The 22,902-nt window shown below is 42.8% G+C and overlaps 1 protein-coding gene across 6 annotated transcripts in view; it reads right to left on the minus strand.

Moving 5' to 3' along the window:
- The window catches only part of ZNF592 (zinc finger protein 592), a 52,402-nt gene that overhangs the window by 7,184 nt on the left and 22,316 nt on the right, over positions 1 to 22,902 (minus strand). For all 6 annotated transcript variants that reach the window (XM_035303918.3, XM_008998461.5, XM_078326865.1 and 3 more), the window contains 2 exons: positions 11,556 to 13,794; positions 5,413 to 5,591 (listed from right to left, as the gene is read on the minus strand). In XM_035303918.3, coding sequence (XP_035159809.1) covers positions 5,413 to 5,591; positions 11,556 to 13,775 — 2,399 coding nt within the window. In that variant the 5' untranslated portion in view covers positions 13,776 to 13,794. The remainder of the gene's footprint in view (positions 1 to 5,412; positions 5,592 to 11,555; positions 13,795 to 22,902) is intronic.

A 22,902-nucleotide genomic window follows, 5' to 3' on the forward strand; every position in this document is an offset into this window, starting at 1 on the left:
GTTAGCCATGCTGGTCTTCAACTCCTGACCTCAGGTGATCCACCAGCTTCGGCCTCCCAAACTGCTGGGATTACAGGCATAATACATTTTCACAGTCCACATAAATCACCACAGAATCCTGAACAATCTTTTTTCTTCCTTGTGTGTATTGGAGGGGAGGGATAGAAAATCACCTTCAAAAATTTAATTAGCAGCCAGGCATGGTGGCTCATGCCTCTAATACCAGTACTTTGGGAGGCTGAGATGGGTGGATCACAAGGTCAGGAGTTCGAGGCCAGCATGGGGAAACCCTGTCTCTACTAAAAATAAAAAAATTAGCCGGGCATGGTGGCATGTGCCTGTAATCCCAGCTACTCGGGAAGCTGAGGCAGGAGAATGACTTGACCCCAGGAGGCAGAGGTTGTAGTTAGCCGGGATTGCACTACTGCACTCCAGCTTGGGTAACAGAGTGAGACTCCATCTCAAAAAGAAAAAAAAAAAGAAGGCGAGGGGAGGGAAGGAAAATTTAATTAGCAATCATGAGCAGCCCACAGAACTAGAATGAACTCCACAGAGCATTCATTGCTAAATTTGTATATGCTTTAAATTAAGGTTTCCATACAAGCTACTTACTTTCCTTTCTCTCCTGCTAAACAAGAGTGAAACCAACTTCTAGCACACAGAAGTACTTCCACACCATAAAGTATTATGAAGAGAAAAAAATGCACGTATTTCTATATTCATCCAAAGTAGCCAAGTCCACCGGATATGAGTAAAGAATGTCTTAAGTGGCTTTATTTGTGCTGTGTGACCACACTCCTGCAGAAACAATAGAAATATGCTCCTCCCAGATGCTACTGAAAATTCCTTCTATGTATCTGGTAGACATTCTTTGAGAAACCTCATTGAAAGTAAGAACACGTGCAAAGTACCCTCAATGAAGGACTCAATCCAATGGGGTTTACCAGTTGATGAGAAGGTATGCAGAAAGAGTGCCAACCGCATGACACCACACTTGACCACAGTTTTTTAAGAGAAAATAGACAATTATAGAATCACATGTTGTGAAATATGCAGTTTTAGAAAAGATAATAAGCAATAAAGTATTTAACTTTGTTAATAATCACAAATAAGAAAATAACATTAAAACAGTCTAAACTAACTTCCTTACCAATCACTGACCACTCTCCACATTATTAACAAAGAACAGAACAATTTATAAACTTTGGAAATATATATGTGTATGCATATTTTACATAAAATACATAGAAATTTTATATATATTTATATATTATATAACCATATATGGACTTTTTACATTATCTTCAAGTAAAAGCAAAAGTAATACAAACCATAAAAATATTGTAAAACTCTGTAATAGAGTTCAATAAAATGGAATATAGGTATCTTGAGAATTTATTTTTAAAAAATATCCACAAAATGGGAGAAAATATTTGCAAATCTGACAAAGAACTTGTATTCAGAAGATATAAAAAACTTACAACTCAATTATAAGATGTCAAGTAACCCAATTCAGAATTGGGCAAATGATCTGAATAGACATTTCTCCAAAGAAGATGGGGTCCAATAAGCACACAATCAACACCATTAACCATCAGGGAAACAAGATACCACTTCCCACCCACAAGAATGGTTACAATAAAAAAGTCAGACTATAACAAGTGTTGGCAAGGATGAAGAGAAATCAAAACCTTCAAACACTGCTGGTGGGGATGTAAAAATGGTACAGTCACTTTGGAAAATAGTCTGACAGTTTCTCAAAAAGTTAAACATAGAGTTACTATTTTTTTTCTTTTTTTTAAATTATACTTTAAGCTCTGGGATACATGTGCAGAATGTGCAGGTTTGTTACATAGGCATACACATGCCATAGTAGTTTGCTGCACCCATCAACCCATCATCTACCTTAGGTATTTCTCCTAATGCTATCCCTCCTCTAGCCCCCCCACCCCGCAACAGGCCCTAGCGTGTGATGTTCTCCTACCTATAGAGTTACTATTTGACCCAGCTATTTTACTCCTAGGTATCCAAAGCAACTGAAAACATGTCCACATGATAACTTGTACATGAATGTTCTTTAGCAGCGTTATTAATGATATTATTCATTATTCATGATAGCCAAAAGGTGGAACCAAACCTAAATGTCCATTAGCTGACAAATGAATAAACAAAACATGGTATATTCCCACAATGGAATCTCATTCAGCCATAATAAGAAATGAAATACTGACATATGCTACAATATGGATGAACCTGCAGAGATTATGCTAAGAATATTACATAATTCCATTTATATGACATATCCAGAAGAGCTATGAGACAGAAAGTAAATTAGTGATTGCCTAGGGGTAGGGGGATGAAAGAAGTGGTGGATATGAGGTTTCTTCCTGATAGTAAAATATTCTAAAATTGTTTGTAGTGACTGCACAACTCTGTAATTAACACTGTAATGGTGTGTACATCTTCTGACTCCAACCGCACATCACTGAAAATTTTAACATCACTATCTTCAGTAATCCCTCTCAATGAATCACAATACATTTGGTCTGGCATTCCTTACAAAAAGATTTGATAAACTGAATTACTTCCGAGACATTACATTTCTTTTTTTTTTTTTGAGATGGAGTTTCGCTCTTGTTACCCAGGCTGGAGTGCAATGGCGCGATCTCGGCTCACCGCAACCTCCGCCTCCTGCGTTCAGGCAATTCTCCTGTCTCAGCCTCCTGAGTAGCTGGGATTACAGGCATGCACCACCATGCCCAGCTAATTTTTTGTATTTTTAGTAGAGACGGGGTTTCGCCATGTTGACCAGGATGGTCTCGATCTCTTGACCTCGTGATCCACCCGCCTCGGCCTCCCAAAGTGCTGGGATTACAGGCTTGAGCCACCGCGCCCGGCCTACATTTCTTTTTACTTGTACATAAGAAACTATGTAATTAAAAACAAAAAAATGGTATTAATCCATCCATATAATTTAAAATTTCTTGGGCCAGGCATGATGGCTCACCCAGCACTTTGGAAGGCTGAGGCAGGTGGGTCACCTGAGGTCAGGAGTTTGAGACCAGCCTGGCCAACATGGTGAAACACCATCTCTACTAAATACACAAAAATTAGCCAGGCGTGGTGGCACATGCCTATAATCCCAGCTACTCAGGAGGCTGAGACAGGAGAATTGCTTAAACCTGAGAGGCAGAGATTGCAGTGAGCCAAAATGGTGCCACTGAATTCCAGCCTGGGTGACAATGCAAGATGTCGTCTCAAAAAAAAAAAAAAAAAATTATTGGATTCAAGATTCAAAGATAAATATGTAAGTGTTGATTGTATTACTACTGGATTGGATTTGATCTTGGAACAAGAAGCACTTAAATCAAGGTTAGAAAGATATTTTTAAATGTTACAGGATACTGTAAAAACACATATTCAGATGTTTGGTTTAAAATGCAGTTGGGATGCTGCCAGGCAATGCTCTTCGGCAACACGGTGGTAAGTGCGTTGTATAATCCTGTCTTAGGTTTGTCTTGTTTTTAATGTACTTTAGATACTTCATCCTCCATAAGATGAAAAAGAAATCAGTCTACATTTTTAAATGTTTACACCAGCCAGGCGCAGTGGCTCATTCCTGTAATCCCAACACTTTGGGGAGTTGAGGTGGAAGGATCGCTTGAGCTCACGATTTTTGTGATTGGCCTGGGCAACATGATGAAACTCTGTCTCTACAAAAAATACAAAAAGTTAGCCAGGCATTGTGGTGCACACTTGTAGCCCCAGCTACCTGGGAGGTTGAGATGGGAGGATCACCTGAGCTCAGGAGGTCAAGGCTGCAGTGAGCCACATTCACACTACTGCCCTCCAGCCTGGGTGACAGTGAGACCTGGTCTCAAAAAATATATGAAAATAAAATGTTTACCCCAAGACAAAAATCTGAGAGTCACTGCAAAGCTTTAATATACGTGTTAACAAAAAATGTGTGTGTGTGTGTGTTTGTGTAACTTCCCAGAATGATCTTTCTAAAACACACTAGCGAGATTACTATCCTGCTACAAATCTTTCAAACTCCTCATCCCTCATTCCATATAAAAGCTATTATCAAATCTTCATGTTTCTTCCTAAACCCCTCTCAAATCTAGCTTCTCTCCACTCCCACGACCATTCCTTCAGTGAAGCCCTCAGCATCTCATCTGGACCATCATACTTGCCTTTCAAGAAGTCTCCAGTCTCTCCTCTCACTAATATATGTGTTCACTTCCCAGAATGATCTTTCTAAAACATACTAGCCGAATCACTCCCCTGCTGCAAATCTTTCTGTCCACTGGATAAAGTCCAAATGTCTACCAAAAAATACAAGGTCTTGCGTGACCTGACTCTGCCAACTCCCTAGATTCATTCCTCCCCACTCCCACAATTCATCCTGACATTCTTCTATACAATCAAATCATCATTCCTGACACCCCTTATCTGTATGCTGGTATTCCTGCTCAGGCCCTTGCCAGGTATGCTTTCCCCGTCTTTTGTCTGAAAATCTCCTAATATCTCCTCTAGGAAGCTTTCCTGACTATTTCTCTATTGTGGGACTTAGCACTCTGAGTTACAATTACTTACATTCTTATGTCTTGTAACCTACCAGGGCAAGGGCTGTGTCTCAATCAACATTTTACCCTGAGTGTCTTAACACAACGCTAAAGACAATAATAAGTACACACAAAAAAGTCAAACAAACTAAAACACAAAAAAATTTAATGCCAAAGAGCAGAAAACAAGTTACAGAAACAAGAGCAGAAAACAATGAGCTCTAGAGGGAAGTTTTCTCCCTCACTTCAATCTTTTTCCTGAAAATGATGTCTTGCTGTGTGTGTTTGACACAATGGAGGAGATTCCATTTAAAATAAGAGTTTTCTTGGTTTTACGATGACGCTGATCCTTTTTTCTACTCTCAGATTTTGGTTATTTTGCCACAAACTGACAAAAATTAACAAAAAGAAAGACACTAAAGCCCTTTGAGTTTGGCATCTTGTAGCCCTGTTTGTTAAAACCTGCAAACATTTCCAAGTACTGTAATTAGTACATTCATTATTGAAACAGTACTTTACATTTAATGTGCCAAACATGATAACTTTGTGAGCAAATTAAACTTATAAACTTTTTTAAACCAAATAGACAAAGTATTATATGCATTCTAGTCTCCCCAAAACTTCAGAGCTATTTTTTTTAATACTTAAGTTTTTTAAACTCCTTACTCTTCTCTTTCTGTCTGCTACCAAATAAAAAATGTCTATCCACATACCATCCAATGCTTTTGTCCTATTGGACTAGAACCCAGGCCTCTTAAAACCAAAACTATCTGAAATGAGTTCTGGCTTAGGAAAAGGACGAGCCATTGGGCAATACCAGGACAGCAAGCCAGGCAGCACCCACCTGTAGCCCACCTTGCGGGCATAGTGCAGGCAATTCTCCTTTACATGTGTCTGGAAGTAGGCAGAGCGGCAGAGGACCCCACACTCCGGGCAGCAGTAGGGGGACTTGTGTGCATGAATCCGCTGGTGGGCACAGAAACTGCACTGGTTGGGCAGCAGCATCTGGCATACCTGGCAGGTCTAGGAAAGAACACCAAGAAAGCAGATCATGCAGAGGCCACAGGCCTGTGGTTCTCCAATCAGGGGTGTCTGGCTTTCCAGTATCTGGGTCAGAATAGCCCCTTCCCCCAACTACTCTCTCTTCCAACTCTCCTAGACCCTTCTGACATCCCTAGACCTCATTTTGAGTGTTGATACTGATACCCAAGCAAACCTTGTCTGACACCTTATTAATCACCTATTCTCTCAAAGATCAGTTCTTCCCCTAGGACTGTGTTTCTTTCCTCTGGCTTAGCAGGACTAGCTTTTCCTTTGCAGAGGCCTAAAGCACTTCTTGAATTCTAAGACCTCACTGCACTGCCAAACTCACCAGGGTCTCTGTCATAGCTCAGTAGAGGCAGTTCTTGCCATCCACCCACAACAATCGCCTGGTGGAGACCTGCTCAACACCTCTAGTTAGGTGATTCAGTGACTTCCAAAGTGGATCTGAGACCACCCTAACTGGTATTCAGAAGGCTCTCAATATAGACTGACTGAGTGGTCTTGCCAGTTTCCATTGCTCTAGCCCTGTTTGCCCACTCTTGGGAGTGGGAGAGTTGCAGAGGCAGATGGGGGCGGGGGTGTTCCCTGAGCCACAGCTAAGCAAATATACCCGTGGACAGGGTAGATTAGGTAGCAGCTCCTTTGTTCTCAGCCTCAGGAGAAAACCAGGGGAAGTACAAGTCCTACAAGTGGACTCATTGAAGCTCTGATGGGCAGAGCTCTGACAAGCAGCCAGCCCACAGGGAAAATGTAAAAGACTTAGCTGATGCCTACATGATGAAGAGGCCCTTCTTAACTTCTTAGTAAAGGGGACACCTATCCTACTCACAGAGGGGGACAATGATGTGGAGTCAGAGGTGCCGCCTAGAGGGACACAGAAGTCAGCTCGAAGGGGCTGCCACTGACCAAAGATGTGTAACATGAGCATCAAAAAGAATGACTGAATATGTAAACACACTGAATATATAAAAATCAACGAGCCGTTACAACACCCAAACCAATAGAGGAGGTCACCTCAAACCCACTATGATGGCTACTATTTTTCTTTTTGGAGGCACAGTATTGTTCTGTCGCCCAGGCTGGAGTGCAGTGGCGTGATCTGTGCTCACCACAACCTCCACTTCCTGGATTCAAGTGATTGTCCTGCCTCAGCCTCCAGAGTAGCTGGGATTACAGGTGTGTGCCACCGCATTGGGCTAATTTTTTGCATTTTTAGTAGACATAGGGGTTTCACCATGTTGACCAGGCTGCTGGTCTTAAACTCCTAACCTCATGGTCTGCCCACCCGCCTTGGCCTCCCAAAGTGCTGGGATTGCAGGCATAAGCCACCATGCTCAGCAAATGGCTACTATTTGAAAGAACAGAAAATAAGTGCTGGTGAGGATGTAGAGAAAGCTGGCACACTTGCGTACTGTTGGTAGGAATATAAAATGGTGCATCCAATGTGAAAAACAGTACAGTGGTATCTCAAAAAGCTAAACATAGAAGTATCATATGATCCAGCAATGCTACGTCTGGGTGTGCACCCAAAAGACTTAAAAGCAAGGTCTCAAAGAGATATATTTTTGAGCCCATGTTCATAGCAACATTATTCATAATAGCTAAGACATTTAAATAACTTAAGTAACTATCAATGGATGAAAAGATAAACAAAATGTGGTATATACACACAATGGAATACTATTCAGCCTTAAAAAAGAATTTTTTTTTTTTTAGATGGGATCTCAGTCTGTCACCCAGACTGGAGCACAGTGGCACAATTGCGGCCCTCCACAACCTCCACCTCCCAGGCTCAAGTGATTCTCTTGCCTCAGCCTCCCGAGTAGCTGGGATTACAGGCACATACCACTACCACCCAGCTAATTTTTTTTTTAGTAGAGATAGGGTTTCACCATGTTGGCGAGGCTGGTCTCGAACTCCTGACCTCAAATAAATTATCCACCCACCTTAGTCTCCCAAAGTGCTGGGCTTACAGGTGTGAGCCACTGCGCCTGGCCAGAAAAGAAGGAAATCTGGACACATGCTACAACATAGATGAACCTTGAGGACATGCTAAATGGAAAAGCCAGTCACAAAAAGACAAATGCTGTGTGATTCCACTTGTATGAGATACCTGGAATATTCAAACTCCTAGAGACAAAAACACAAGGGTGTTTGCCAGGGCTTGGGTGAAGGAAGAGAAATGGGGACCTGTTTTTTGTTTGTTTGTTTGTTTGTTTGTTTGTTTGTTTGTTTGTTTAAATGAGTACAGGGTTTCAGTTTTGTAACATGAAGAGTTCTGGAGACTGGTTTTACAACAATGAGAACATACTTAACGTTAACATTACTGAACTGTACACACATCAAAATATTGTAATGGGAAATTTTATATTACATGTAATTTACCACAATTTTTAATAAAATAGAAGAGGGACTCTTAGAACACCAATTGAGATTGTCAGGGTATCAACTCACAACTCTGAGAACTGTAAATAAAAGGAACAAATTAATTATCCCAATTTCCAACATAAACTCTTTTTGAGAGTAACCAAATAGCCCTCATGGAAGCAAGAAAGATACTTTAGAAAGAAACAATAGAATTAGAAAAATATCCTTTGAAACTCAATAAAATTAGACTCAAGCAGTGATTGCTGATGAATAATTAGGTAAAAGGTGGGGGGCTTTACAATGAAGGGATCAAAATATCATCACCTAAATCCACTCTCATCAATTCAGCATCATTAAAAGTGAGACAATCAGGTGCTTTGTGCCTCCTTAAGTCATGAAACAGGAAGAATGAGCACCCTCCACCCCCACCTCCATCAAAAATGACCTGAATCTAATCAAGTCTTTATTGCTAACTTCCAGTCTACAGAAAAATATATGGGATATGGGGGAAAAAATTAACTGCATGAGGAAGTAATCAGTAAAACTCAAAGTAGTTCTGGAAAACTCAGGAAGTAATCAGTCAAACCCAGAATTGCTCTGGAAAATACTCAGAACACACGACCCAGTTTCTTCAACAAGTCAATGGCATGAAAAGGTGGTGCCCACTAGGATGCAGTGGGAAGAGGTACTCTTCCAGACTGAGCTATAAACAAATGTGATGTGTAGCCCCATGTTCAGATCCTGACTCAAAATAATCCCAACTGTAAAAAGACATTTTTTGATGTAATTGGAAAAATCTGAACGTGAACTTGTAGTAGGTAATATTAAGGGATTGTTACTGTGTTGGGTGGAATGACAATACCCATCTGTGCTGACATCCTTCCCCAACAAAGTGGCTTGGAAAGCAAGAAGGATGAAAGACTCCCTTGGTCACTGCAGAGGGAGGCATGCTCTGTTTAGGGACAGACTCCCAGGAAAAAGATGGAAAGCCCAAACCCATGCTGTTCCCGCAGTCCCTGCTGCGGTATGGAGCCCAATCTATCTGTCTACCCTCTGCCCTGGACACATGGGCTGAAGCTAGATACTGTCCTGTGGAAAACCCAAGCCTCGCAACCACCAAGCCTAGTTTTTAATCCCAGAGCTCAGGGCTTTCCCTCAGACTCAGAAGCCACATAGCATGGCATGAGACTTTGTGAGGGATTTGGAGCTAGCTGAGAGAGGCCCAACAGCCTTCTGCACACTCCTTCCCTTCCTTTCTGGGGGTGCTCTCCAGCTCCCACTAGGGCAGAATGACACAGACAGGATGTAGGATGAGAAGGGGCCATGCCAGCCTGGATCCTACACCCAGACCTCTGCCTACTCCAATTTTAAAAGATGCATAAGGAGGCCAAGCGCAGTGGCTCACACCTGTAATCCCAGCACTTTGGGAGGCCAAGGCAGGTGGATCACTTGAGGTCAGAAGTTCAAAACCAGCCTGGGTTCAAAACCCTGTCTCTATTAAAAATACAAAATTTAGCCAGGTGTGGTGGTGCACCCAGCTGCTTGGGAGGCTGAGGCAGGAGAATCACTTGAACCCAAGAGGCAGAAGTTGCAGTGAGCTAAGACTGCACCACTGCACTCCACACTAGGCAACAAAGCAAGATTCCATCTCAAAAAAAAAAAAAAGATACACAAGGATCAGTGTGAAAAAATCCCAGGCCCAGGCAACAGACCTCCACCGCCAAGGGTCCTTATGGTCCCTTGACTCAGATAAAGTAAACCTAGCCCAACTCAACCATGCTGGGGCAGTAAGAACACTGAAGCCCCAGAGTAAGGGGCCCAGAGTGAGCACACTCTATCTGACGCATCAGAAGAAAAATGCAAACTGAAACAGAGCAGGAGGAGATGAGTAGGATCTACAGTGGGATCCTATAGCAGCTCCTGGCCCCTTTGTGGGGTGAGTCCTCTGTAGAAGCCCTACCGGCCCACCAAATTCAACCTCTGACCTCTACCCCTACCCCAACATTCCCAAGACCAGCCTCACGCACAACTTCCTGTTCCTCAAACCCACTCTGCACTCTCACATTCCTTTGCTCCCTATATTCAGAACACCTTTGCCCCTCCCACTCCTCCAAACTTGTCCTTGCAAGCCCTATTTTAATGTCACCTCCACACAGCATCTTCCTTATGCATGGAATCACCATGACTTAGTCCCTCAGGCATTTGTGCAACCAGTCTGCCATGTATTATAGCTGTTTGGGTGGTGATCACTGCCCTTGCTAAGCCACTGTGAGCTCCTGGAGATGAGACTCCCTTCTGCTGGCATCCCCTCCTTGGCACAGACCTCCCCGCCCATGCACAGTGGGCACTCAGGGAACACATGCAAAGCTCATCAGCTACCAACACATGCACAGACCCCTGGCTGAACTAAAGCAAAATGAGCTGTTTTGCTTTCCTCCCAGGCCTCTGTAGCACCGGCTGAGGGAAGCACCATGAGGGGTGGGTTTGGCTATGTCATGAAGAGAACCACCTTCTGGAGGCCTCCTTCTTCAGGGAAACTGCTAACACAGACACAGAGGGTGCCAAAGGGTATTGCCAGCATACAAGGCTTTTTTTTTTTTTTAACAAATCTCATCAAGCATAACCAAGAATGTAAACAACCAGATAAGCACAGTTGCTTTCCTGGAGTGGTGAGAACGCAGTTGAAAGAAGGAGACTCCAAAAACCTCTGCCACAGGCTCCACATACCTGTCCATCTTCCTCCCTTCTACCCTGGCCCTGCCACTGCCCACACTGCAGTTTCCACAAAGGACTCCGCAAAAACAGCTGTGTCACTGCAGGGTAGAACAACCACTTTTTAAAGACACAGTTCTTTGGCTGGGCACAGTGGCTCATGCCTGTAATCCCAGCACTCTGGGAAGTCGAGGTGGGTGGATCACTTCAGGCCAGGAGATCAAGACGAGCCTAGGCGACACGGTGAAACCCTGTCTCTACTAAAAATGCAAAAATTAGCTGGGAGTGGTGGCACATGCCTGAAGTCCTAGCTATTCAGGAGGCTGAGGCAGGAGAATCACTTGAACTCTGGAGGCGGAGGTTATAGTGAGCCAAGATCCTGCCAGTGCACTCCAGCCTGGGCGATTCCATCTCAAGAAAGAGCAAGATTCCATCTCAAGAAAGAAAAAGACAGTTCTTAGAGCAGACTGAGGTGCAGCGGCGGTGACTCACCTAACACTGCCCCCAAGTTCCTTGGTCACATGCTAAGACTGTGCTGACACCTGCCAGAGACCAGAGGGAGATCATCCAGTACACCCTTATCTCAGGCCTGATACTGGGCCTTAACAGACCCTTCAAGGAGACATTGAGTGGCACATGGGACACATTCATAGATACACTTTCTAAATTAGGGTCTCACCTTAGTATGAGCAGGATACATTTTCCAACAAACACCAAGCACTAAATATTCAGGCAGACGTCCTCTTCTAACACTCATAAGATTCCACCACTGCCCTCATATCAATAAACTTTCCTCTCCATGCCCAGTCATGGAACCTGTATAAGCCGGGGGCCCGATACCCGTATCAGTGAGGGTCTGCTTACCAGCCCCTCTGTCTCCTCTGTTGTCCTCTGGAAATGTGCAGCCAGGACCATATAGTCCCGCATCTGCTTGTGACATTCAAGACACTTGATTGAGTACCGGATGAGCCTCACGGGGTCTGGGTAGAGCGGCAAGGCTGGAGGAGGGGGGCTGGCACTGCCCGAAGTGAGGCCATGTTTGGGAGAGGATGAAGGGGCTGGGGCTGCTGGTGCCGTGGAGTTCACAGGGGCCGACACAAACATTTGGTCCGCAGAGATGGGCTTCACCAGCAGCTGGGAACACTGCATGACGAGCCCCTTGCTCTTGTGGTCACGGGCGTGCCGCAGTAGGCTGCACTTGTTGAAGAAGAGCAGCGTCTTGGAGCACAGTGTACACAGTACCTCAATGTGGACGCTCCGCCGGCCATAGTGCTGGCTCAGGCTCTTCTCTAAGGCAAATGCATCTCCACACTCCAGGCAGCAGTACCCACTGGCCGGCACGTGGATCCTGCTGTCCGCAGGCGGGCTGAGATTTGGCGCATAGAGGGGCACGGGATTGGAGCTGTGGAGGACCTTGTTGAAGACCTCTACAATCAGTGGGGCAGCCTTTTTCACCTGGTGGACAAGGGGCACCGACATTTGCGTAAGCTGTGGCTGACTCCGTCTTTGCGCTGAGGACTTGGCTGTCACTGATGCAGCAACACTGTGGGGGACGAGGTTCAGGTTGGCCAAGTGTACGGCTTTGGGCAGGAGGTTGGCAGGGGCCAGGGTAGAGGCCTGCAGTGCTGTATTCTGTTGCTTCTTGCCTGTCTGTGTGCCCGTGACAGCCCCCTTTGGGACCCGGGGCCCAGAACTACCGCAGGGAGATGAAGAGTCACTGGCCTTTGACATGCTCTCGTCCCCTTTCCTGTCCCCCTGGGGGCTCCCTGAATTTGTGCCTGCCTCAGGAAAGTGCTCTTCCACAGGCACCTCCTCCCCTGGCACCTCACTTGGGGCCTCGGCAATGGCGCTCCCTAGAGGTGACCCAACAGGGGACTTACTTGGATCATCAGGATCTGGCAGGATCCTTGTGACAGTCCGTTTGATTTCCCCTGATGATGTCTTAATGGTTTTGATTCTCACTTTGGGAATTGCTGGTGGGGAGCTGGCAGCCACAGACGGTGAGCCTTTGCTGCTGCTATCACTACAGATGCTACGAGGGCTGTCGGATGGCTTGATACTTTTTCTAGTGGCCTCCAGAGGGCTCCGGGGACTCTTTGGTGACTTAGGCATTTTGGGGCTACCTTTAGAACCCTCTCTAGTGGGCCCTGAGGGACCCTTTGTGTGGCCAGGCTGATCCTCCTTAGTGATACTAGCCACTCTTTTGGCCTGCAAGGCCACCAAAGCTGCCACACAAGAGGACAGCTTGGAATGAGCTGGCTTTAGACGCTGCCTAGGGGGGACTGATGAGCAGGTACCAAGCTCCCGGGCAAGCCCCTTGGACTCTCCAATACTGTTGCTAGGATTGCTGTTAAACTCCAAAGCTTCCCCAAAGAATCGAGTGGCATCCAGATCTTTGTGAGGTTCCACTGCCTTCTGCCCACCTCGCTCGTGTTCCTGCTGGCTCTCCAAGGGCAGGGGTTCTGGCTTGGGTTCTTTCTTACAAAAATGATCAAACATATGTAGCTCTGGGACTGGAAACTTAGCCAGAGCCTCCAGGACTGGACCCCCCACAGCCCCGCACCCAAGAGGGGATGAGAAATAACTGTCAGAGTGTTTGGGCTTTATCCCAAATCCGTTATCTTTGATGGAATCTTCAGGTTCTGGGCTGGAGATTGGACTGAACTGATTGAAGGTGGGTAATGGCTCTGACTTGGGAGGCTCCAGTTTGCCAGGGAAACTCCTGGCACTGTCTCCATTCATAAAAGTAGAATCAAATTTCCCACAGTTGTGGGGATCTGGAGGCAGATCTGAACCCCGGAATCCATTGTGTAGGAGGCTGGGAGTAATGTGGTCTTTCTCCGCTTCAAACGACTCCTGGCGGCTGGTGTTCTTGACAATGACACTCACCGCCGGCACATCAGGGGCTGATCCTGAGTGAGACAAGGACACACTTTCATCCATACAAATGCCTGGAGGCTTGAGGGGACTCTCATTCTCCTCACTGGGTGTCTGGATGGCCTCCTTGGCGTCAAGGCTGGTGGGGTCTGGGATGTCAAAGGCAGCCAGAAGGTCATCAAAATCTGGGGTTTTCATATCCCCCATGGCTGGATGCTGGAAAGGGCTATAACAGAAACAGAGAACAGAATCAGTGACCACCACGGTCCCACTGGACCATCTTCACTATACACTCATCAAACTAAGGCACATACAGTCAGCACACGCATGCTGAACCCCACATACTATGACAGGAAGCCACACACCTCAGTTTTACCCCAACAGGTTTCTAAAATGCTAGAGAGGTGGGGCAGAGATGGAAAAAGTAGTGAGATATAGCAACAAGCCTGCCTGGCAGTTCTTAAACCTCAGTACCTGGAAATTGATGGCTGGTTACGTAGCCACAAAGAGTACACTCCTACCATACTCCCTCAGCTTCTCAGGGAACATCATCCCTCCATGATCACGTGTACTAGCAAAAAAAGCCACTCAGCACTTCATCCTTCAGAAAACTACTGATTCATACATGAAGCCTGGCTATAACTTCCTCTGCTAATTTACTCTTAGTAATCACTCACTAACTTTACATAACTTTGGGTTTTTTGCTGCATAAGTTCAATCAAATCCAAAATGCTTTGCTATTTGTGCTGTTTCATGAATAAACTCTAGAAAATTATGTCATCCGTAGGTATTTCTTCTCTGTTCAGCAGACATACTTGATTCCTTTTTACCCTAAAACTGTTATCAGTTGGTGAATGCTCCTCCATTAAACCTGAGGAGCAGAGTGACTTACAAAGCACCAACCATTATTGAATTTGCCAGCTGACAGTTTGAGTAAAGCCTAAATTCTATTTTGACTTAATATAAAAAGAATAGAATAATAATTCTATTTTAACTTCATGCATCTATTTCCTTCATGATCTGGGGAAGCAAAGCTACAGAACTACCTCAACAGAGGAGACACAAGACCCTGGAGAGACCTTCCATTAGGAAATTCTTATAAAACTCACTCTTAAGATGAAACATGAAACTGGCTGGCTCAAACCTGTTGGAGGGAGAAGAAAAACCTTACCATCTCCCTTTAAATCCTGCATCTGCTTCAGCATTCCAGGGCCTTACTGGCTTTCATGTTCCTTATGTCATATTGATGCTGAAAAACCTTTCTGGAGGCAGATTGGCACAGTTCTTTTAGAAAGCAGTACTGAGCTTCACAGAATCAGAAAAGTGGCAAACTATAGGTTCAGAAACCGCACCTCTAGAAATTTATCCTAAGAACAAAAATTCCCAAAAACTATGCAAAGTTATGTGTTACTGCATTATTTTAAAAGCACAAAAGAGAAATATACACACAAAAAGAATTTAAATGTCTAAGACCAAAGAATCAATACTTGATAGACTAATATGCAGTCATTAAAAATTCTCATTATGGACTGGGCGCAGTGGCTCACGCCTGTAATCCCAGCACTTTGAAAGGCCAGACAGGCAGATCTCTTAAAGTCAGGAGTAGTTAGAGACCAGCCTGGCCAACATGGTAAAAATCTTGTCTCTATTATAAAAAAAACTAGCCAGGCTTGGTGGTGGCTGCCTGTAATCCCAGCTACTCCAGAGACGGAGGCAGGAGAATCGCTTGAACTCAGGAGGCAGAGGTTGCCATGAGCCAAGATAGCACCATTGCACTCCAGCCTCGACTACAGAGTGAGACTCCATCTCTAAATAAACAAACACAAACAAACATACATTATGAAATCTACATAGCAACAAGGAAAATTACTTATAACGTCAAGTTTAAAAACGCTAATACAAAAGTATTGTCAGACTATAACAATGTAAAACTATGCATGCATTTGAGCCAAGATTAAAAGAAAAATGAAAATGATTATGCAGAGTAGTGGAATTATTATTGGGTTATTTTTTCAAAACTTTTTTAGGGAGCTGATAGATTGCGTTTATAATTTTTAAAGGGAAAAATAACAACAACAAAAACCAACTCAGAACCACAAGGGCAGCAGGTGGCAACACAAGAAGTATATCTCTTACCACCCCATGGGATCAACAGGTTTCCAGGTTTGGTTTCTTGCCCCACTTCCAACTCTCAGCAAAACACATCTGCTTGCATAAGAGTTCTCACAGAAAATGAAAACTACACTCCCTCCCGTTGGGAAGATATCTTTATGGTAATAATAAAGTGCAATACCAATTACCTAAACATGGGTTGGCAGAATACCCCACTGGAGTGAGATACAAAGTTTTGAACAGAACAAATGTTTGTCCCCTGGAATAGGAGGTGTTGAAACCCATAAACAAGAGGAATATACTGGATGTCACTGAAAGCAGTGGGCACTCAATACCAAGTGACCTACTATGCAGGGGAATCATAACTATAAGGCAACACCTGCATGATATTTGCTTTATAAGCTTCTTTCTTTTTTTTTTTTCTTTGTTTTCTTTCTTTCTTTTAAATGTCTAGGAAAGGCCAGGTGCAGTGGCTCACTCCTGTAATCCCAGCGCACTGGGAGGCTGAGGCAGGTGGACCACATGAGGTCAGGAGTTCAAGACCAGCCTGGTCAACATGGTGAAATCCCATATCTACTAAAAATACAAAAAGTAGTTGGGTGTGGTGTCACACACCTGTAAGTCCCAGCTACTAGGGAGGCTGAGGCAGGAGAATCACTTGAATCCAGGAAGATGAGGTTGCAGTGAGCCGACATTTCATCACTGCACTCCAGCCACTGCACTCCAGCCTAGGCAATGGAGCAAGACTCCATCTCAAAAAAAAAAAAAAAAAAGAGTCTAGGAAAAAAAGATCGAGGGGAAAGGGCAGAATAGATATCCCAAGTCTCATTAAGGAGCTGGAAAAAGTAAGTGAGAGAAGAGAAGAAGAAGTTGATTGTGTGTATAAGGATTAGCTGGGAGCCTGCTATAGTCTAATATGAAGTTGCAGAGGCTTGAAGCAGAGAAAGATTACATCAGAAGTAAAGCTCTCCTCACAGAGAATCTCAGGAATTGACAGAGAATGATCAGAGGTAAAGTAAATATCTTTTGCTGGAAAATCAGAGCTAGTAAATGGTGTGACAGCTCAATATTAGCAGCAGAAAAAAGCTTTTATAGAGATTTTAGGTCGGGCACAGTAGCTCACACCTGTAATCTTAGCACTCTGTGAGGCCAAAGGAGGAGGATCACTTGAGCCCAGGAGTTCGAGACTAGCTTGGGCAACATAGTGAGACTCTGTCTCTATTTTTAAAAGAATAAAACACATTAATAATAATAATAGTAATAAATGTTTTAAACGCCAAAGCTGAAAGCCTTTAAAAGCCAAAGATGACATCCTGTTTTCTATTTAGCCCCAGTAAGAAAAAACAAACACAGCAGCCATCAGTAACTGTGAATAAGGTACTCCATCGTGCACCTACATGCTTATATTTACTTGAACCTTGCTCTAAAGCATCACATTGTTCTTAGATAGAAATTAATCAAAATGTATCCTATTATAAAAGCAAAAGAAGAAACTGTAAAGAAAAAGACAACCAATAAAAAAGTTCTGTTTATCAAAACCTGCCAGCACAAAGTTAAAAGGCAAACAACAAATCAAAAGGAATATTTGCAACATACAGTTATTATCATTAATATCTTAATTAAGATATAAAAAGCCCTTACAGGGGGACCTCCTCTTTTGGCTTTGGAGCCCCTGAATCCTCTGTCTCTGTACAAGGGAGCATCTTCCTTCTGTCTTCTCCCTTCCTTCTTGACTACTAAACTCTCGGCTCCTTAAAACCGAAAAAAAAAAAAAAAAAAGCCCTTCTAATAAGTAAAAGATAAGCAACCCATTAGGAAAATGAGGGTGAAGAGCAGACAATTAAAACAAGAAACACAAATGGACAGATTAGAAAATATACTCCAGAATGGAGTTAGGTTAGAAGAGTATTTCAAATGTTAGAAGTATCTCAACAGATGAAATTATTTTCCCTTTTATCTTCATTTTAAAATTATTCAAACTATTTGTTTCAAATTGTGTTGCTTATGTAACTTTATTAAATTATGTTTTTCGAACTTTGGTGAAAGGCTAAGGTGGGATGATCACTTGAGCCTAGGGTTCAAGACCAGCCTAGGCAACATAGTGAGACCCCAACTCTTTTTTTCTTTTCTTTTTTTGAGACGGAGTCTCACTCTGTTGCCCAGGCTAGAGTGCAGTGGCATGATCTCAGCTCACTGCAATCTCCGCCTCTGAGGTTCGAACAATTCTCCTGCCTCAGCCTCCCAAGCAGTTGGGACAAAAAGCACAAGCCACTATGTCAGACTAATTTTTGTATTTTTAGTAGGGACGGGATTTCGCCATGTTGTCCAGGCTAGTCTCAAACTCCTGACCTCAAGTGATCCACCCATCTCAGCCCCCCAAAGTGCTTGGATTACAGGTGTGAGTAACCAGGCGCAGCCCCTCTTTTTTTTTTTATGTAAAAAAATTTTAAATTATATTTTAATATATATATATTATTATATATAAATATATATAATAAATATATATTTATATATATTATATAATATATATAATAAATATATATTTATATATATTATATAATATATATAATAAATATATATATTAATTTATTTTATGTAAAAATTTTAAATTATATTTTTATATATTTATTATATATAATAAATTAATATATATATTTAATATATATATTTATTTTATTATATATATATAAAGAAGGATCTAGGCAGGCCAAAAAGTTTGAGGAGCTTCTTACAAAAGACTCTAAAAATAATGTAACATTCTTTTTTTTTTTTATTAAACAGAGTCTTGTTCTGGTCACCCAGGCTGGAATGCAGAGGCACGATCTTGGCTCACTGCAACCTCCCCCTCCCAGGTTCAAGCAATTCCAGTGCCTCAGCCTCCTGAGTAGCTGATTGCAGATGTGTACCATCACACCTGGCTACTTTTTTTTAATCTTTAGTAGAGATGGGGTTTCCCCATGTTGGCCAAGCTGGTCTCAAACTCCTGGCCTCATGTGATCCACCCACCTCAGCCTCCCAAAGTACTGGGATTACAGGCGTGAGCCACTGCATCCAGCCAAAATCATTAATATAAAATTCTTGAAGCAAATCTGGCATGACTCATCAGGGGAATGCTAGCTAGAAAATCAAAAGAGTAACTTACTTAAAATAAAAGGTATAGTCAAAATAAAGAGCTTCAGCATACACCAGTGTCTGTAACCTGTCAAAAGCAGCAAGCCAAAATTGAGAAGAGCAAACCACAGGCAGCTGCCTACCTTGCATGGGGGCAGTCACTCAGGGACCAGAGCCACATCCATGAACACCAGCCCAGGAACCATGGCCTGGCCTACAGAGCCTTTGGCAGTGGCTCACACTGAAGCATCTGAACGAGCTAGACAGATCCAGACCTGGTGAGCTCATTGAGTGATCTAGAGTGGCCTAATCAACAGGCAAGGCAGGATCACTGGTTCAGTGGCCTAGCCTGGGAGTAAATTTCACTCAAAGGAGACAAAGTAGAATTATGCAACAATATGAACAGCCCCTTTGTGGGTAAAGAACAACTCCAAGACTGGCAGATTGACCACTATAACCTCTCTCAGAATAAGTTTCTACCTAGGGAAGATCTGGAAATATTTTTTAAAGACAAACATAAATTCCTATTATTTATTACAGGGTCTACTAATGTGCCCAGGAAATTTTACCAAACATTTAAGTAAACGTATCAACTAGATGTGGGTAAGGAGCCTCTTAGTTTTGAAAGATCCCCAGGCATGCCTAATCACCCTATTAGAATTATTGAGGGTATAAAAAAATATATATTCTCATGCCTATAATCCCAGCTCTTTGGGAGGCCAAGGTGGGCAGATCTCTTGAAGTCTGGTCAACATAGCGAAACCCCATCTTCACTAAAAATACAAAAATTAGCTGGGCATGGTGGTGCACACCTGTAATCCCAGCTACTCAGGAGGCTGATACAGAAGAAACTCTTGAATCTGGGAGGTGGAGGTTGCAGTGAGCTGAGACCACGTCACTGCACTCCAGCCTGGGTGACAGAGCAAGACTCTGTCTCAAAAAAAAAAAAAAACCACAAAAAACAAAAACAGTATGACTGGCTGGGTGCAGTGGCTCTTGACTATAATCCCCACACTTTGGGAGGTCAAGGCAGGCTTGAGGTCAGGAATTCAAGACCAACCTGGCCAACATGGTGAAACCCATCTCTTTATATATAAATTAGCTGAATGTGGTCGGGTGCTCCTGTAGTCTCAGCTACTTGACAGGTTGAGGCAAGAGAATCACTTGAACCCAGGAGGCAGAGGTTGCAGTGAGTCAAGATTGTGCCATTGCACTCCAGCCTGGGCGACAGAGCAAGACCCTCTCTTGGGAAAAAACAAACAAAAACACAGTGGCCGGGCACAGTGCTCATGCCTATAATCCCAACACTTTGGGAGGCTAAGGCAGGTGCATCACCTGAGGTCAGGAGTTCAAGACCAGCCTGACCAACATGGCAAAACCCTGTCTCTATTAAAAATACAAAAATTAGCCAGGCATGGTGGCACATGCCTATTATCTCAGTTACTTGGGAGGCTGTGGCAGGAGAAGTGCTTGAACCCGGGAGGGGGAGGTTACAGTGAGCTGAGACTGTACCACTGCGCTCCAGCCCGAGCAACAGAGTGAGGACTCTGTCTCAAAAAACAAAGTACAGTATGATTATATATAACTATGGCAGAACTAGTAGACAGAATTTCTACAGACTAAATGCTAAAATCCCACCAAAAAAAAAGAAAAAACGAACAAAATAACAACAAAAACAAAAACAGAATTAAAATAACTTCCATAAAACTTGGGTGAATGTTTGTTGTCTGTGTGTATCTGTATGTATGTCTTCATGTAATTCTCATTTATGGGTAAATATAAACAGTGAAGTTATTAGCCCATTGACTAGTTTTGGACTAGAGCTTTACCTAGAATGGTGGTTTCTAACCCATAAGGGAACCCAGCTTCACATCCAAATGTGTGTTCTCAAGAACCAGTCATTAGACACACCACTACTGAATAAGGACTCATGAAAAATTTATTTCAAAACAGAAGTCTTCATAATTATAAATAACTCATAAATGCTTTGGGACCCAATAATCTAGAAGAAGAATGTTAGGCTGTAAGCTTCATGAAGGAAGAGGCTTATCTATCTCATTTGTCACTGCATTCTCCATTAGGTATTCAATAAATATTTGTAGAACCAATAAAGCAAAGCCTTCAAGTTTACAAATGGTCATAAAGCTGCTCTTAATTAAAATGCAAAATTAAAAGACAAGTTCTCATGAGGCTGTATAACTAGGCAAAATTATAGCAAGTGACCATCAGTGAAGGCAAATGTGAAGGAACATTTAGGGAAAAGCAACACCAATTATACTTTTAGAATAATGGATTCTAAGCTACACTGTTCAGTCAGCTTAGACTGGTCCTTTAAGATAACACATTGCATGTTTCATCACAAAAGGCCCAGAAAATGCTGGGCATTATCAGAAAGAACACTCCAAGCAAATTAGAACTTGTGACCCTGTCCTTATTCAAAACCACTCTGCGTCCACAGCTACATATACTGTGCAGTTTTGGTTCCCTATACACCAAGAAAAACATACCAGAGTTGGAAGAGGTCCTGAGAAATGAGATTAAAGTTATAAAGTAAATGAAAGGGCTTTCTAATGAGAGCCTAAAAACTAGAGCTCTATTTTTTTTTTCTGGTGAGATGAAAATTTAGGGGGAAGGGGAAAGTATAACTATATTATTAGTTTGTTCATCAAACCTCATAATACTAGAGAGAAGAGGGCAGTATTTTGAAGTTTGAAATAAAAGATGTATTAGGCTTGGACATTCCCAGGGTGCTCTGTAGATCTTCACCCCTGGATGGGGACAAGGCTGGGCCCCTCTCTGAACTAACCTTCTGATTAGGAGAATTAAACGCCTGGTGGGTGGTGACTTGTTAAAAAAAGAAATAAAAGATGTAGACGAAAGATGATTTTATCTGTAGTCAGAAAATATCCTGAATTATCACCAGTAAAACATATACATAAATGTAGTAACATTCACATATTCAAATCTAAAACTAAAAAAGGCTCTGAGAAACTAAGAACAAGGACTTAACACTGAACACATAAGCTTTTTTCCCCCTCTGCATCAAAGCCTTCACATTTCAAATAACATTACACTTTGTCATCTGTTACCTCAGCAACGCTAAGTTCAGAAACAGTGATTAACAAAAGTTCAGTAACAGGACATTGAGGCGGCAGAGGCACTCCTAAAAGCATTAAGGAAAATCTGATCTCTAGTCAATATATTCTGTTTAATAAGACAAGAAAGCAAATAAAATGTTACGGATTTATAAAATGAGAGTGTCAGGCAGCATGATTCAAAGAACATTGAACTGTGAGACAAAAAAAAACAAAGTTTTCTTGAATTTGCCATTGTTCTTTGCATTAGGACTGGAAGGAAGGATGGATGGATGTTTTACCACCCTGCTTTCCCACGTTACTGACTATAGCTTAAACAGACTGATGTTATCTGTGTTGCATTATTGCTTATAATTATTGAGAGTTTTTATTTATTTGTTTGTTTGCTCTGAGAAAGGGTCTCACTCTGTCGCCCAGGCTGGAGTGCAATGGTGTGATCATAGTGCACTTCAGCCTCCACCTCCTGGGCTCAAGTGATCCTCTCACCTCAGGCTCCTGAATAGTTGGGACTGCAGGCATGCACCACCATGCCCAGCCAGTTTTTTTATTTTTGTAGTGACAGGGTCTCCCTATGTTGTACCAGGAATGGAAGCAGACAAGGGGAAAGTCAGAATGAGCAAACAAGCTCAAGAGTAAGCTGCTGCTCCCAAGAGGTGAGGAGCCCCTGCCTGAACTTGGGCAGGAACATGAATCAGAGAGACACTCGGATGGAGAAGGGAACTCAGGGCAACTTCAGTAGGATCAGAGGAAACAGAAAAAAGAGCTTCATGTTCCTGGACCCAGAACAAAGCCCCAGATTGGGAATGGTAGAGTTAAAGGAATAAGGAATTGTGACCGCAAAGAATTGGCTTTCACTCCTATGCTATCAATAATTACTTGTGTGAAGACTTCAGGCAGGCATTGGTTTAGTATGTAAAATTAAACTAACTTTAAGGATCTCTTGAGTCCTTGAATAGGCCAGGCTGCAATGGTTGGGCAAATTAATCTAGAACTTACGGATTTCTAAATAAAAATTA

Source organism: Callithrix jacchus, chromosome 6 (assembly GCF_049354715.1).
Source record: "Callithrix jacchus isolate 240 chromosome 6, calJac240_pri, whole genome shotgun sequence".
In the NCBI taxonomy this organism is placed as follows: domain Eukaryota; kingdom Metazoa; phylum Chordata; class Mammalia; order Primates; family Cebidae; genus Callithrix; species Callithrix jacchus.